The 13,818-nt window shown below is 33.3% G+C and overlaps 1 protein-coding gene across 2 annotated transcripts in view; it reads right to left on the bottom strand.

Annotated features, from left to right (window-relative positions):
- Nucleotides 1–13,818, bottom strand: part of LOC140044961 (ATP-binding cassette sub-family F member 3-like) — a 106,850-nt gene that overhangs the window by 16,912 nt on the left and 76,120 nt on the right. For both annotated transcript variants that reach the window (XM_072089686.1, XM_072089685.1), the window contains exons 16-17: nucleotides 10,266–10,446; nucleotides 4,682–4,814 (exon numbers count right to left, since the gene is read on the bottom strand). In XM_072089686.1, coding sequence (XP_071945787.1) covers nucleotides 4,682–4,814; nucleotides 10,266–10,446 — 314 coding nt within the window. The remainder of the gene's footprint in view (nucleotides 1–4,681; nucleotides 4,815–10,265; nucleotides 10,447–13,818) is intronic.

The following is a 13,818-nucleotide window of genomic DNA, read 5'->3' as shown; positions in this document are numbered from 1 at the left end:
GTGGTAAAAAACCGCTATCTTGTCGCACGTGCCAGTTTCGTGAAAACAAGCCCTGAATGCCAGGTTTACCATTGAACAGAAAAAATATCGATTTTCAGATTTTCCCATAAACTGTTATAATATTAATATCTAATAACTGATAATAATTTATAGTTTGAAGGTAGTTCATTGGAAAAAATTGCGAGAAACTCTGAAAAAGCCTCATAAAAATGACGACAAACACACATTTTAAGATAGCTGTCATTTCAACAGCATTAATGCTGATCACATGTGTTTGGTATCATGGCTTTGCATTCTGTAAATCTTTTGAATATTCAGTTAATAAAGGTCAATAAAGTATGTACAGCCAATCCTACTATACGCTACATGATTGCCGAAAAATACCAGCAAAAATAAATAATAACTAGTAGTGACCCGTGCTCCGAATGGTCTTTGTCGGCTTTAATATGGTTATATACTAATTCGCATGGGATGGGTAAGCATGGGCGGACGCAGGGGGGTTGCCCCAGTTGCCTAGGCAACACCCTTAATTTCATGCTAAATGTTTTTTCTGTCACTAAATTAAAATTTAGATCCAATTTTATCATATAATAACCTTTAACGTTATAGAAGTCCAGTTTTTGAAGAGCCTATATGTACAGTAGAACCTTTGTTTTACGTACTAGTGGGGAACCTAATGTTCCAAAAATCAGTTCCGTGAGATTTTAATGCTCAAGTTGAGTTCTTGGCAGTTTTGGAATCCTTGGGACCAGCATAATTCATTGCAACAGGGGGCCAATTTTTCCCGACCCTATTTTGGCCGCCATCTTGGATTTCAAAATGGCCCCCATTTTTTACTCAAAACTGATAGTAGCTCCTATTTTAACACGTACGAACGTAATTTGTGTGATAAATCTTACAATATTTTGATAAATCAGTCCAATGGTACAATTTATAATAATAGCATATGGCAGCCATATTGAATTCCAAGATGGCCGCCATTAAAAACGTATATAATGTATGCATTTTATAGTCAGAGTCCTCGTGTATTTCCGTAGGATTTTAATGCCCAAAGTAAGATTTCACTTCTTTAATATGGTGGTAGGATACCAAAAATGCTAGGTAACCAATTTTCACGATGCCGTAACCATGGTAACAGCCCCAAGATCAAAATGGCTCCCAATTGGCCCTATCTCCGTATCCCTTTGGTCTATCAACAAGATATTGGTATCAAAATACTCGGAGCGTATATATTTATATTCAATGTAATGGAACATTTTGACGAAATGTAATAGGAAATGCTATTTTTCTGCACTATTGACCTTTGACCTTGACTTGCATTGTATCTAAAAAACGGCTGGTCATTGAAATTTAAAAATGGTCTCAAATTGCTGAGACCATACATATTCATATTTATTGTAATGCAACATTTTGTTAGAAAATGACCGGAAGTAAAGTTATTGACCTTTGACCTAATAAACATGAACTTGATGTATACAATAATCGGCAATTATTTGTGGTAGGTATTAAACAATGGATTTATACATATTATTATCATTTGAATAGCTAATTTCTAATTCACATAATGAACCAGCTTGGCTTGATGTAGATTACTAAGTAACAGAGAATAAAAGAATGTAATTAATTTGAATGTAAAGAAAAAAAATCTGTATTTAAATAGTTCTCTTTTCCCGGATCAGGCTCTAGAAGAACAGAAGGAACATAGTTAAAATGTGTTGGTGGTCTTGTTGGCGGCATTACTCAAAATGAGGAAATCGAACTGGATTTCCCATCGAACTCACTCTTTAACACAAAACACACAAATCCTTCAAGATTTTATCCAAATACATTCATAACAAAATCAACACTTTTTTTAAACATTGTCTTAGTAATAATTTCAAATGAAGTCAAGAAATATATCTTAATTAAACAGAGATGATAAAAAAAGAGTTAAAGCTTTTTGAAGTTTGTGAGCAAAGTCTGGTTGTGGTCTCCTTGAAAAAATGAAACTAAACACATTTAGTAGCTTGAAGGGAACATAAAATGCTGTAAACATCCAAAACCTCTTGGTCACTTCTAACAATCTCACTCTATCTAATCTAAACCGATTCCTTGGCTTGACGATATAACTACAAAATGGCAGTCAATGTTAGCATTGGAAGATTACTTCTTATATCGACACATCAAAGAAGCAACCCCAAGGAACGTCTAATCAAGCAACTGAACCAAGCAATCAAATTATCATCTACGAACACGTAATAATGTATGGCCGGCAGCAGTTCAATGTATAAGAAACCTATATATATGAAATTGTTTCAAGAAAAACAAGCATTAGGAAATAAAATGGAAAGGTACAAAGTTTAAGAATCAACCACACTCACTCCTTTGACTGTCTTAATGGAAAGAATGGGACGAGGATGCTGACACAATAAATGCATGGTATTGATTGATTAATATTTATAAATATATAAAAACTAAGTATGTGAATTAGAAATTAGATATTCAAATGATAATAATATGTATAAACCCATTGTTTAAATTGCCGATTATTGTATATATCAAGTTCATGTTTATTAGGTCAAAGGTCAATAACTTTACGGTCATTTTCTAACAAAATGTTGCATTACAATAAATATAAATATGTATGGTCTCAGCAATTTGAGACCATTTTTAAATTTCAATGACCAGCCGTTTTTTAGATACAATGCAAGTCAAGGTCAAAGGTCAATAGTGCAGAAAAATAGCATTTCCTATTACATTTCGTCAAAATGTTCCATTACAATGAATATAAATATATACGCTCCGAGTATTTTAATACCAATATATTGTTGATAGACCAAAGGGATACGGAGATAGGGCCAATTGGGCGCCATTTTGATCTTGGGGCTGTTACCATGGTTACGGGATCGTGAAAATTGGTTACCTAGCATTTTTGGTATCCTACCACCATATTAAAAAATAGTGAAATTTCACTTTGGGCATTAAAATCCTACGGAAATACACGAGGACCTTGACTATAAAATTCATACATTATATACGTTTTTAATGGTGGCCATCTTGGAATTCAATATGGCTGCCATATGCTATTATTATAAATTGTACCATTGGACTGATTTATCATCATATTGTAAGATTTATCACACAAATTACGTTCGTACGTGGTTTATAATAGGAGCTACTATCAGTTTTGAGTAAAAAATGGGGGCCATTTTGAAATCCAAGATGGCGGCCAAAATTGGGTCGGGAAAAATTGGCCCCCAGTTGCAATGAATTCTGCTGGTCCCAAGGATTCCAAAACTGCCAAGAACTCAACTTGAGCATTAAAATCTCACGGAATTACATTAGGTTCCCCACTATACCCTGATTTTACGTTCCCTAAAAATTGTGTTTCATTAACTTGTTCGATCATTTTATTATCAATGTATATTTGTTCATTTAAAGAATTATGAAATTTTACGTTTAGAAAATATTATATAGTTCGTTTTGGATGTATTAAGAGTAAATTTATTATGCTTGAGCCAATTTGAAACTTTAAGTAACTCATCATTAACAATTTTAAACAAGGTATTTAATTTAGGATGAGAGAAAAAATTATTTGTGTCGTCAGCAAATAAGATAAAATTTAGTAATTTAGAGCTGTTTGGTATATCGTTAACCAAAATCAAGAATAGAAGTGGACCAGGTTAAACAGGAATAGGAAGAGTTAAAATTATTTAAGGAAGTAAACTGAACATGATTGAAAAGGTAGCTTTTAATTAGTTTTAAAGGAATTCGCAAGAACTACTTGGGAATTTTTTCGCAAGTATTCTCAAATGTACTTAGTATAAACAGGGAGTTGTCAACTCCCTGGTATAAAGTACACATTACGTCAGAGTAGGGCAAAACATCTAATTACTCAACTCCCTGACACAAAACTACAATTACAATATACAGTGTATTCTGTAAATACTGTTATGCTTTACGATACAAAATAGGTACAATTCAGAACTGAAACATATTTTATTCATGTCATAGGATCGGCATTTACATTTCAATGTATGAGCATGTTGCGTTTCCGCACGGATAACCTGAACTCGTAAGGGTGATGAGTTCAAATCTAGTTTTAAAGATGTGCTTCTTTTCGAGATAGAATTCTTTTTGAGATTACTTTTGGAAAGTTTTTTTTTAGACGTTACCTGCCATTTTTACATATTCGTGATCAAAACACAAACTGTAAAATGAATTTAAGATATAAACTTGATCCTACATTATATTTGCATCAAGTTATCTGGCATTAAATCACCTTGTTTCTCGAAAAGAAGCTCATACTATTTTGCCCAGTGTGCTTGATTTCAAGATGGGCTTCTTTTTAAATCCAAAATGGCTGCTTTCTCCTGGCCAAATTTTGGAGAAATCCTTCCATTTTAATTTTTTTGAATACCCCAATGAATAACTGTGCTTTAAAATGTTATCACAATTGAAGGATTTGCCTCAAATAAGCACCTAGTTCCAGTATCTTGAATTGATCAATAGTAAAGATACCTTGATGTTGATGGTGTTCATATTTTCATGGAATATATACAGCACAAACAAATCACAGACAAATTACATTGAAGTCGAAACAGACAACCTGTAGCCACATAAATAGTTTCTTCTTCTATTAAAAATATCAACTCAATTGCTAAAAGCAAGTATACCACAAACTACGAAATATAAAGAATACCTGTTCATTGACATGGCAGCAAAAGCAACTCTACTCTTTTGGCCTCCAGATAAACTTGCAACTGACCTTGTTGCTAGATCACTGCTTACTCCATAACTACCAAGTTGTCTACGATATTCTTCTAATGGCTTATCTGGTAAAATGAATGAAGTACTTAATTAAAATGTAAAAATGATGGAAAGCCAAATCGGCAAAATACTCAACACATTCAGTTCACCAATAAAAATTTTGTCCAATTGAGCATCCTGCAAACTTTTTACTATGCTGGCTATAGAAAACCTTTATCTGAGTCATTTGAGGCAAAAACGAAGTCTGTACAGACATTTTATTAGTTGCATTATATGAAAATATTGAGAAATAGGCTCAAATGGGTCAAATGTCATTATTCCAACAATTTTTTCCTGTATCGGAGTCATTTGAGAGTAAAACAAAGTCTCTACAGACATTTTAGTTTCATTATATATATGCAATATTGAGAAATGGAGTCGAGGGTCAAATGTCGTACTTCCTGTCAATTTTTTGTAAAATGTTTCTTTGGAGCAAATAGAAATATGTAGATTCTGAATACGGCTGTGAAAAAATCTACTCTCTAGCATTAGTGGTTTTCGAGATATAGGACAACGGTAATTTTCCCCCTTATTTGCATATTTTATTTAAATTGTACTACTAATTTGCATACTTTCGAGGTATGTGACAAAAGTGTGATTTTGGGAATTACAAAGTTGGTCCTATGCTGGCTATTAGGAACCTATGTCTGGGTCATTTGAGGGCAAAATAAAGTCTCTACAGACATTTTAGTAACAATAACATTGTGTATGCAAACATTGAGAAATGGGGTCGAAGGTCAAATGTTGTACTTCTGGTCATTTTTTCGTAAAATGTTTCATTAGAGTATATATAAATATATACATTTTGAATAAATCAGGGAAAAAATAAACTCTCTCGGACTAGTAGTTTTTGAGATATGGTAACCCTGTAATTTCATCCTAATTTGCATATTTAAGCTAATTTGCATATTTAAGCTAATTTGCATATCATCGGGATGAGTGACAGGTGTGATGCTCAAATTTTGATCTCCTAATTACATATAACCATTTAAAAAAGAAAAATCTCTGTTTGCAATTTGTTTCACTTTAGGCTGTTTTTTTTTTATAGATTGCCTAGCCTATAAGGAGAGTTTTAAAAGGGCTAAATATGTTGGGGTGACTTGCAAAGGGAAACTTTGAAATGGGAGGAGGACCTCACTAGTTCTCCTAGATTGTTATATATTTTAGGGAGCATGCCCAAATGTTTTTTACTCCGTTAATAGACTTTTAAATGCGTTAATAATATGCAAAACGTTAATGAGTTGGGCGGTCTGTACTCAGCAGAGCGTATCATGGTTAATACTGTACAATGAAATTGAATTTACTATCTAACGCGTACAACGGAAGAACAACGTCCATTGTTTTCGTCCGTTAAACGCCGACCTAACAGATCGTTTTTATATTCGTTAAACGCTCATTTAACGGACCCTTGTACTGACAATATCACACCACACATTACAGAGTTCAATACAATAATATCTAATAATAATATGAAGATCGACGGCAATTGCTGTAGAAAGGGCCTTGAAACTGCAGATGATGTTGTGGTAAACCGCCATTTCGACGGCAAAAAAAAAATGCTGTTAGAACAACCTTACCCAACATTAAATTATCAGCATCTACAATTCCACAATTTTTGTTGAACATTTTCAACTTATAGAACATTCCTATAATATACTAATTTTTTGTTTAGCATTCTTGACGTTAATTCCCTTTTTATTTTTTACCCCGTACACTTGACCGGAAAAAAAAAAAGGCAAAATTGTAAACACGGATAAAACCCCGACTGTCGTATCGATAGTATCAGCATGTATAGCCTTTATGGACGATGGTATGGACCAAACAATATAGAAACCGGTCGCCGTCTATCTAGAGCTAAAACATTTACTGACTGTAGCTGCCGCGCGAGTTAAGTGTGTCCAAAAACAGAGGAGGAAACTTTGGGCGATATGACGTCACGTTATTAGCAAGCACATGGTTTTTTATCACCGCGATGCGATGTACACACGCACCACAGTGTTTTTGGCAGCCTCCGTGATGCTGCTGCAAGGGTGTCATGTTTATTACAAAATACAAAAAAAAACTGTGTACATTAACAATTATTGTATCTATTTAGGCCTAAATGGTGTAATAGGCAAAACACTTATACAGTATATATTTAAAATAAATATATAAAAACAATGTGCAATTGCCTTCTTGCAGTAGGGAGGCGTCGCAAAAAAGGGAATTCCTCTACTTGCTCTCAACCAAACGCGAATTTACTATTCAGTGCGTTGTTCCGTTAAACACCGAGTTAACGGACGATAGATGACAGTATATAGAGTATGCATCATTCGAATACCCATCATTCCCGGAGTTTACTGAGTTTTTGTGTCCGTTAAACGCCGAGCTAACAGACGATAGTATTAAAATGACAGCATAATATAGAGTATAGCATCATTCCACAGGTTATATTACTGAGTTTTTGTGTCCGTTAAACGCCGAGCTAACGGACGATAGTAATAAATGACAGATAGAGTATAGCATCATTCCACAATTTACTGAGTTTTTGTGTCCGTTAAACGCCGAGTTTACGGACGATAGTGTTGAATGACAGCTGCATATAGAGTATACCATCATTCCACAGTATACTGGGTTTTTGAGTCCGTTAAACGCCGAGCTAACGGACGATAGTATTGAATGACAGTATTATATAGCATCATATTCCACAGTTTTACTGAGTTTTTGAGTCCGTTAAATGCCGAGTTTACGGACGATAGTATTAAATGACAGTAGGCCTATTATATAGAGTGTAGTATCATTCTACAGTTTACTGAGTTTTTGTGTCCGTTAAACGCCGACAGCATATAGAGTATAGCATCATTCCACAGTATACTCATGGAGCTATACAATTTTATAGCTCCATGGTATACTGTATTGAGTTTTTGTGTCCGTTAAACGCCGAGCTAACGGCGGACGATAGTATTGAATTACAATAGAGTAGCATCATTCCACAATTTACTGAGTTTTTGTGTCCGTTAAACGCCGAGCTAACGGACGATAGTATTGAATGACAGCATATAGAGTATAGCATCATTCCACAGGTTACTGAGTTTTTGTGTCCGTTAAACGCCGATCTAACGGACGATAGTATTGAATTACAGTAGAGTAGCATCATTCCACAATCTACTGAGTTTTTGTGTCCGTTAAACGCTGATCTAACGGACGATAGTATTGAATGACAGCATACAGAGTATAGCATTATTCCACAGGTTACTGAGTGTTTGTGTCCGTTAAACGCCGAGCTAACGGACGATAGTATTGAATGACAGTAGGCCTTTATAGAGTAGCATTATTCCACAGTACTGAGGTTTTATGTCATATACAAATAACAATAAATCTGGGGAAAAGGCAGAATCCCAGAAAGATACAGGATCTTTGGTTGCTTATGCAGATTGCAATCAGCACATTTTTTTCCGTGAGAAGAATTCCTGGCGTTAAATAAAGTGTACCTTTCGAAATCCATGTTCTTCACAGTCTGAACTGATACAGTCTGAACTGATACAGTAAATTATTTTTAAAAATATTGTCTAAAGTGCAATGAAATGAAAGAGTTGAAACCGTCACAAAATGGCTCAGTCAAAGCAAAATTATTTAACAATTTTAACGAGAGGAGGAGCTTATCTTTCTAGGCTTTCTTTGTTATTAATTGTTTATAGTATGTAATCTAAACAATAGCTACGCGATTGTCTGGCGGTGTACTTTTAACGAATCGTTCATGGCCTAGCTCTTTGTAGTGCAGTATTCGCGTCAATATCATGTTACATCCAGGGATAAAAAATATGTATTTTTTTTCAGGTGAAAGTCGGCTATTAGAAATTTAGACACGTGTCGCCCGACGTACCAGGCTAAAAAATACCATGAATCGGATCGTAAATAGTATGCTTAGACCTATATATTTTTATTTTACCGTGTAGGCCTAGGCCTATATATATTTTTATTTTACGGTAGGCCTAGGATATAGTATTATACATGATTATTTTAATAAATATATATATATAACACTTAAAAAAAGGCCTGTGCTCTTCAATTATAATCTGAGTGGACATGATCTTGAGATGGTTTATGTATGGAAAGATTTAGGTATTTTTATTGATAGTAAATTAAATTTTTGTTCACATATTAATCATGTGTTGTCAAAAGCTAATAGAATGATGGGCTTAATATGGAGAAATTGTAGGTTTATGAACGACGGCAGGGCACTTTTATCTTTATACAAATCTATTATACGTCCTCACCTTGAATATTGTTCTGCAATTTTCAATTCAATTTCTCCATGTCAGGCCCGTCGAATCGACACTGTTCAACGGAAGTTTGTTCGATTCCTGTCTTATAACTGTGTTAATTTTGCCTTTTCCATTGATTCTGTCAGCAATCGTCGAACGATATCTGATATGGTTTTTTTATATTATATAATATTTTAAATTCTAAATATGACTGTTCATTAATTTCACTATTTAGTTTAAATGTTCCTGGTCGTACACGAAATAGACATTTATTGCATATTCCTTTTAGCCGTGTCGACTGTACTAAGAGGGGACTTTTTCATAGACTACCTTATACATTTAATAATCTAAATAGCAATCATATCGATATTTTTAATGATAGACTTGGTTATTTTAAGAGGACGATGATGTGTTCACTTCTTGAACAGTCTGCATAACCTGTTTTGATTGAAATTTTTTATGGCATGCCAATCTATGTTTTATATATATATTTATATATTTTATCTGTATTTTATTGTTAACCGTTTTTGATGTTGTATTGTTTTATGTTTCAAACCTGTTAGTGGCGGTATTTATCGCTGTTGGTTTTAATTGAATAAAATAAAAAATAAAAATAAAATACAGTATAATTATATACGTTGTTACAACGCGTTGTAACAACAATGACCGGACTGCTAATAACCCGTTATTTTGAGTCATCATAGGATTTCACGCAACATACCATAACAAGGACTGTTAATAACGCGTTGGAATCATCGTTACGCAACACTGAACAGCATGTCCGGTCTCCCGTTAATTACGCGTTAAACAATGGAGTGATAACAACAGCATAGTAGCTAGTAAAGGGAGGGCTTGATATGCCTCACTGAACACGCCCAACCCCATTTAAATTAGCTTGCATATAACGGTAAAAGTTGCGTTACAACAAGTTTAACGGAGTAAAAACATTTGGGCACGCTCCCTTATTTGATGGTGAATGATGTAAAACTGTTGAACTATGTGAGATTTGTATATGACTTGAATTTTGTAGGAAGCCGAAGCTGAGTGGTTTTTGTTTTTCATTCGTTTCTTTCTTTCTTCAACATTTAAAAATTCTACAATTTGCATACGACATGAATGTCCACTACGATCAAAATGTTCATATACCTGGAGACATATACCAATGTGGACGCAAACATCGTGCACATTCACTCAATTCCAAAAGCCCATATATTACCCACTGACATTGCTTACTTGGATATTTTGTTGCCAGAAACTCAATAGCTGATTGGTTCATATTCAACTGATCTATGTGATGTTGGGTAAAGTAGCCTATACGTAAATTACGGTGTGCGTGTCGTATACCATCAACTGGATTTAAGTCTCCAAGAAGTATTTTAAGAAGAGTTGTTTTACCAGTTCCATTTTCTCCTACCTATAACAAAAGTAATATACAAATAAGGAATGTTGAGAATTTTCATGAGTTTAAAAATAATTCATTGAATGAAAATGTTTTCTCCATTCAAGGAATAAAAAAAAAATCATTATACACATGGCACTGCCAATTATAGAGTATTTTGCAGGTTTCTTCTTGTTTTTTGCAAATAATATTTCTTTTAGTAAAACACTTAAAGACCAATTCCCTACAATTTGTGATGTTTTGTAAAAATAATGCATATATTACTTTAAAAAAACATTAAACCAGTTCATTCCTTGTCTTAAATGTACAATTTATGAAAAATTATGATAAAAAGAGAGAAACAATGTACTACCTAAGTAGTTCGTGGTCTTTAGGCCTAGCTGGTAAACATCGGTAACGTACGAACATCGTACGCTAGCTATAGTCCTGACAACTTGCGCCTATCTTTTGCAGATTATTTAACTGGTCGTTAACCTTCTTGTGTCCCATGCATGTGGAAGTATTCAATAATATCCCCAATAAATAAAGCACCTAAGCCGAAAATATTAAATGATTATCGTCCTGTTGCTCTATCCCTAATTATTACAAAGTGCTTTGAGAGATTATTTAAAGATGTATTGATTAAAGAATGTTGCCTTTTGTTGATAATAATCAGTTTGCATACTGTAGTAATAGAGGTGTCAACGATGCAATAACTACGCTCTTGCATCCAATCTATGAAACTTTGGATAAACCTAGGCAATATGTAAGGACGTTATTTATAGATTTTTCTTCGGCTTTCAATTCAATGAAACCAAACATACTTCTTGATATATATTAATTAGTTGTATGAATGTTAATCCTTTTGTTTGTCTATGGATCAGAGATTTCTTGAAAAACAGAACCAAGCGTGTTAGAATTGATAATGTTTTGTCTGATATCAATGTAAATAAAACAAAGGAAATTATGTTTGACTTTCGTAAAATTAAGAGGCAACTGATACCTTTAAATATCAAAGATAATGATGTCCGCACAACTAGTGAACATAAATATTTAGGAGTATGGATAGATGAAAAACTGTCATGGAACGCCAATACTGCCAAAGTCTATGCGAAGGCAAACCAAAGATTGTACTTCTTAAGGAAATTAAGAAACATTAAGATTGGCAGAGATGCGCTGTCTCTATTCCATCAGGCTATGATACAGTCCATATTAACATTTTTCTGTATTGTATGGCTAAATAGTTTATCTAAGAATAATTCAAATAAATTACAGAGAATATTAAAAATGGCTACGAAGATAATAGGTGCAAACATCCCATCTATCCATGATATATGCGATAAGGTTATGGAGAAAAAACTAAAAGGTATAATTAACGACCAGTCTCATCCTCTTTTTAACTTTATAAATTTCAGTAGATCCGGAAGGATGATTAATTCAATTAAGAAGACTGAGCGTCATAATAAATCATTTCTTCCGTGTGCAATCAGGCAACAACAAGCAATTTGAAAGATAACTTGAGACGTTTATATTTTATTCTATATATAGTGTTTTAATATTTATACTGTTCATAATTTTTTATACAAAAGCATTTTTTCTTATATATTATCTTATCCATTGTATGTTTTTGACTGTTGTTATTTTAATTGCAATTTGAACCTTGGAAGGCAAATTTCATTTACTTTGTATTTGACAATAAATTTTAACTTGAACTTGAACTTGTTGTATAGTTGCTGCATTAATTGTCTTTCTGTTTTTTCCAGAATCAGTTGATACAAATTTGGGGAAATCCGGTAATTTCGCCGAAAATTTCTTCCATTTGTTTTGGTCTCACGATCATTCGAAAAGTGGGTCAATTACATAAAAAAAACAAAAATATTAATCCACGCGCAATGCATGTTGGGATTTATAGCGGGCCGCTTAAATTATTAGAATCAACTTATTTTTCACATTTTTAACGAAAAAAGTTATCTCAATAGGATCATATAGTATTTATTTTTTCATTAAATGTAATTTGTAACCTTAAATTAGATCTAAAAAATGTAGAGAATGGGACTTATATATGGCCATATATATTATGAGATTAAGGAAAGCTTCTCAACACATTAAAAACAAGTTCTTTTAGATGTTGCTCGACGTACCAATTATTGCCTATATGATTACAGAAAATAAGCCACAGTGATCAAGGGACATATTTATTGTGTAACTAAAATGGGACAAAACCATAATTAATGGACTCTTCCATCTAGCTACACACGCACTGACAGTCATAGAGAGTACAGTGGGTAGTAGTAGAATATGTCATGAAGATTGGTGTTTTTATTTTTATTAGATGATCAATTAGAATAAAATTGAGAATTTTTGAACTTTTTCATCAAAAATGCTCGCCAATTGTCCAATTCGACGTGCTCGAAATTGTTTAAAAGTTGGTAAAATTACTAGAAAAGGCTGGAAAAACATAAATCACGCGACAAAAATATGTTTTTAATGCTACGTGCTAATGCACCACACACGTAAAAATTTGCGCACGCGTGGAAATTTTTGACATGCTTAAAATGACTTAAAACACGTAGAAAGTTGATTAGAAATAGTTTTTTCGCATTTTTAAATTTTAAATGCACGTGCGCGTAACTTCGTGTATAACATACCATTTTTAGTGCACAAAAAGTTAGCGCACGATATAAATTAAACTTTTTCTAAGTTTCAATTTAAATTGTTATATGGTTTTCGAGTTACGTTAAATACGCGAAATTCATAAAAACGCGCGTAAGTCATGTTGGGCAACTCTGACGTCATTCAAAAATAGGAAAGCACAACTTCACGTGATTGCCCATATGTTGACAAAGTTATAAAATGTTAACTTTACATGTTTTAGAGATACGCTCTGCACAAAAATGACAGAAAGAAAGAAAAATAATACAGAAAAAAAAACAAAAAAAGATGATGAAACAGGACAGTTACAAGGAGTTATCCGCTGAATGCGGATAACTAAAAAAAAAGATGATGAAACCGGACAGTTACAAGGAGTTATCCGCTGAATGCGGATAACTAATAACATAGAACTAGATTTGAACTCGTCACTTTGACGAGTTCGGGTTATCCGCGCAAATGCAACATGCACATACTTAACTATATGAACCTCGACAATTATTATGCCATCCTTTGACATGAAATAAATATGTTTACAGTGCTGAATTGTACCTATTATGTAGCATACACCATATCACAGTATTTTACAGAATAAACTGTATATGTTATATACAGTGTAGCATAGACAAAATTACGAGACCCATCTTTTAAATCCAATTATTAACACGATGACATCATCAAATTGACATATAAAGATAACAATTTTAGAAGATAATTATCTAAATAATTACATTAAAACAAATTTGAAGAATTTTGGGT

Source organism: Antedon mediterranea, chromosome 3, assembly GCF_964355755.1.
Source record: "Antedon mediterranea chromosome 3, ecAntMedi1.1, whole genome shotgun sequence".
Taxonomy (NCBI): Eukaryota; Metazoa; Echinodermata; class Crinoidea; order Comatulida; family Antedonidae; genus Antedon; species Antedon mediterranea.
The sequence above is the reverse complement of the archived record's forward strand: the minus strand, read 5'-3'. Positions and strand labels throughout refer to the sequence as shown.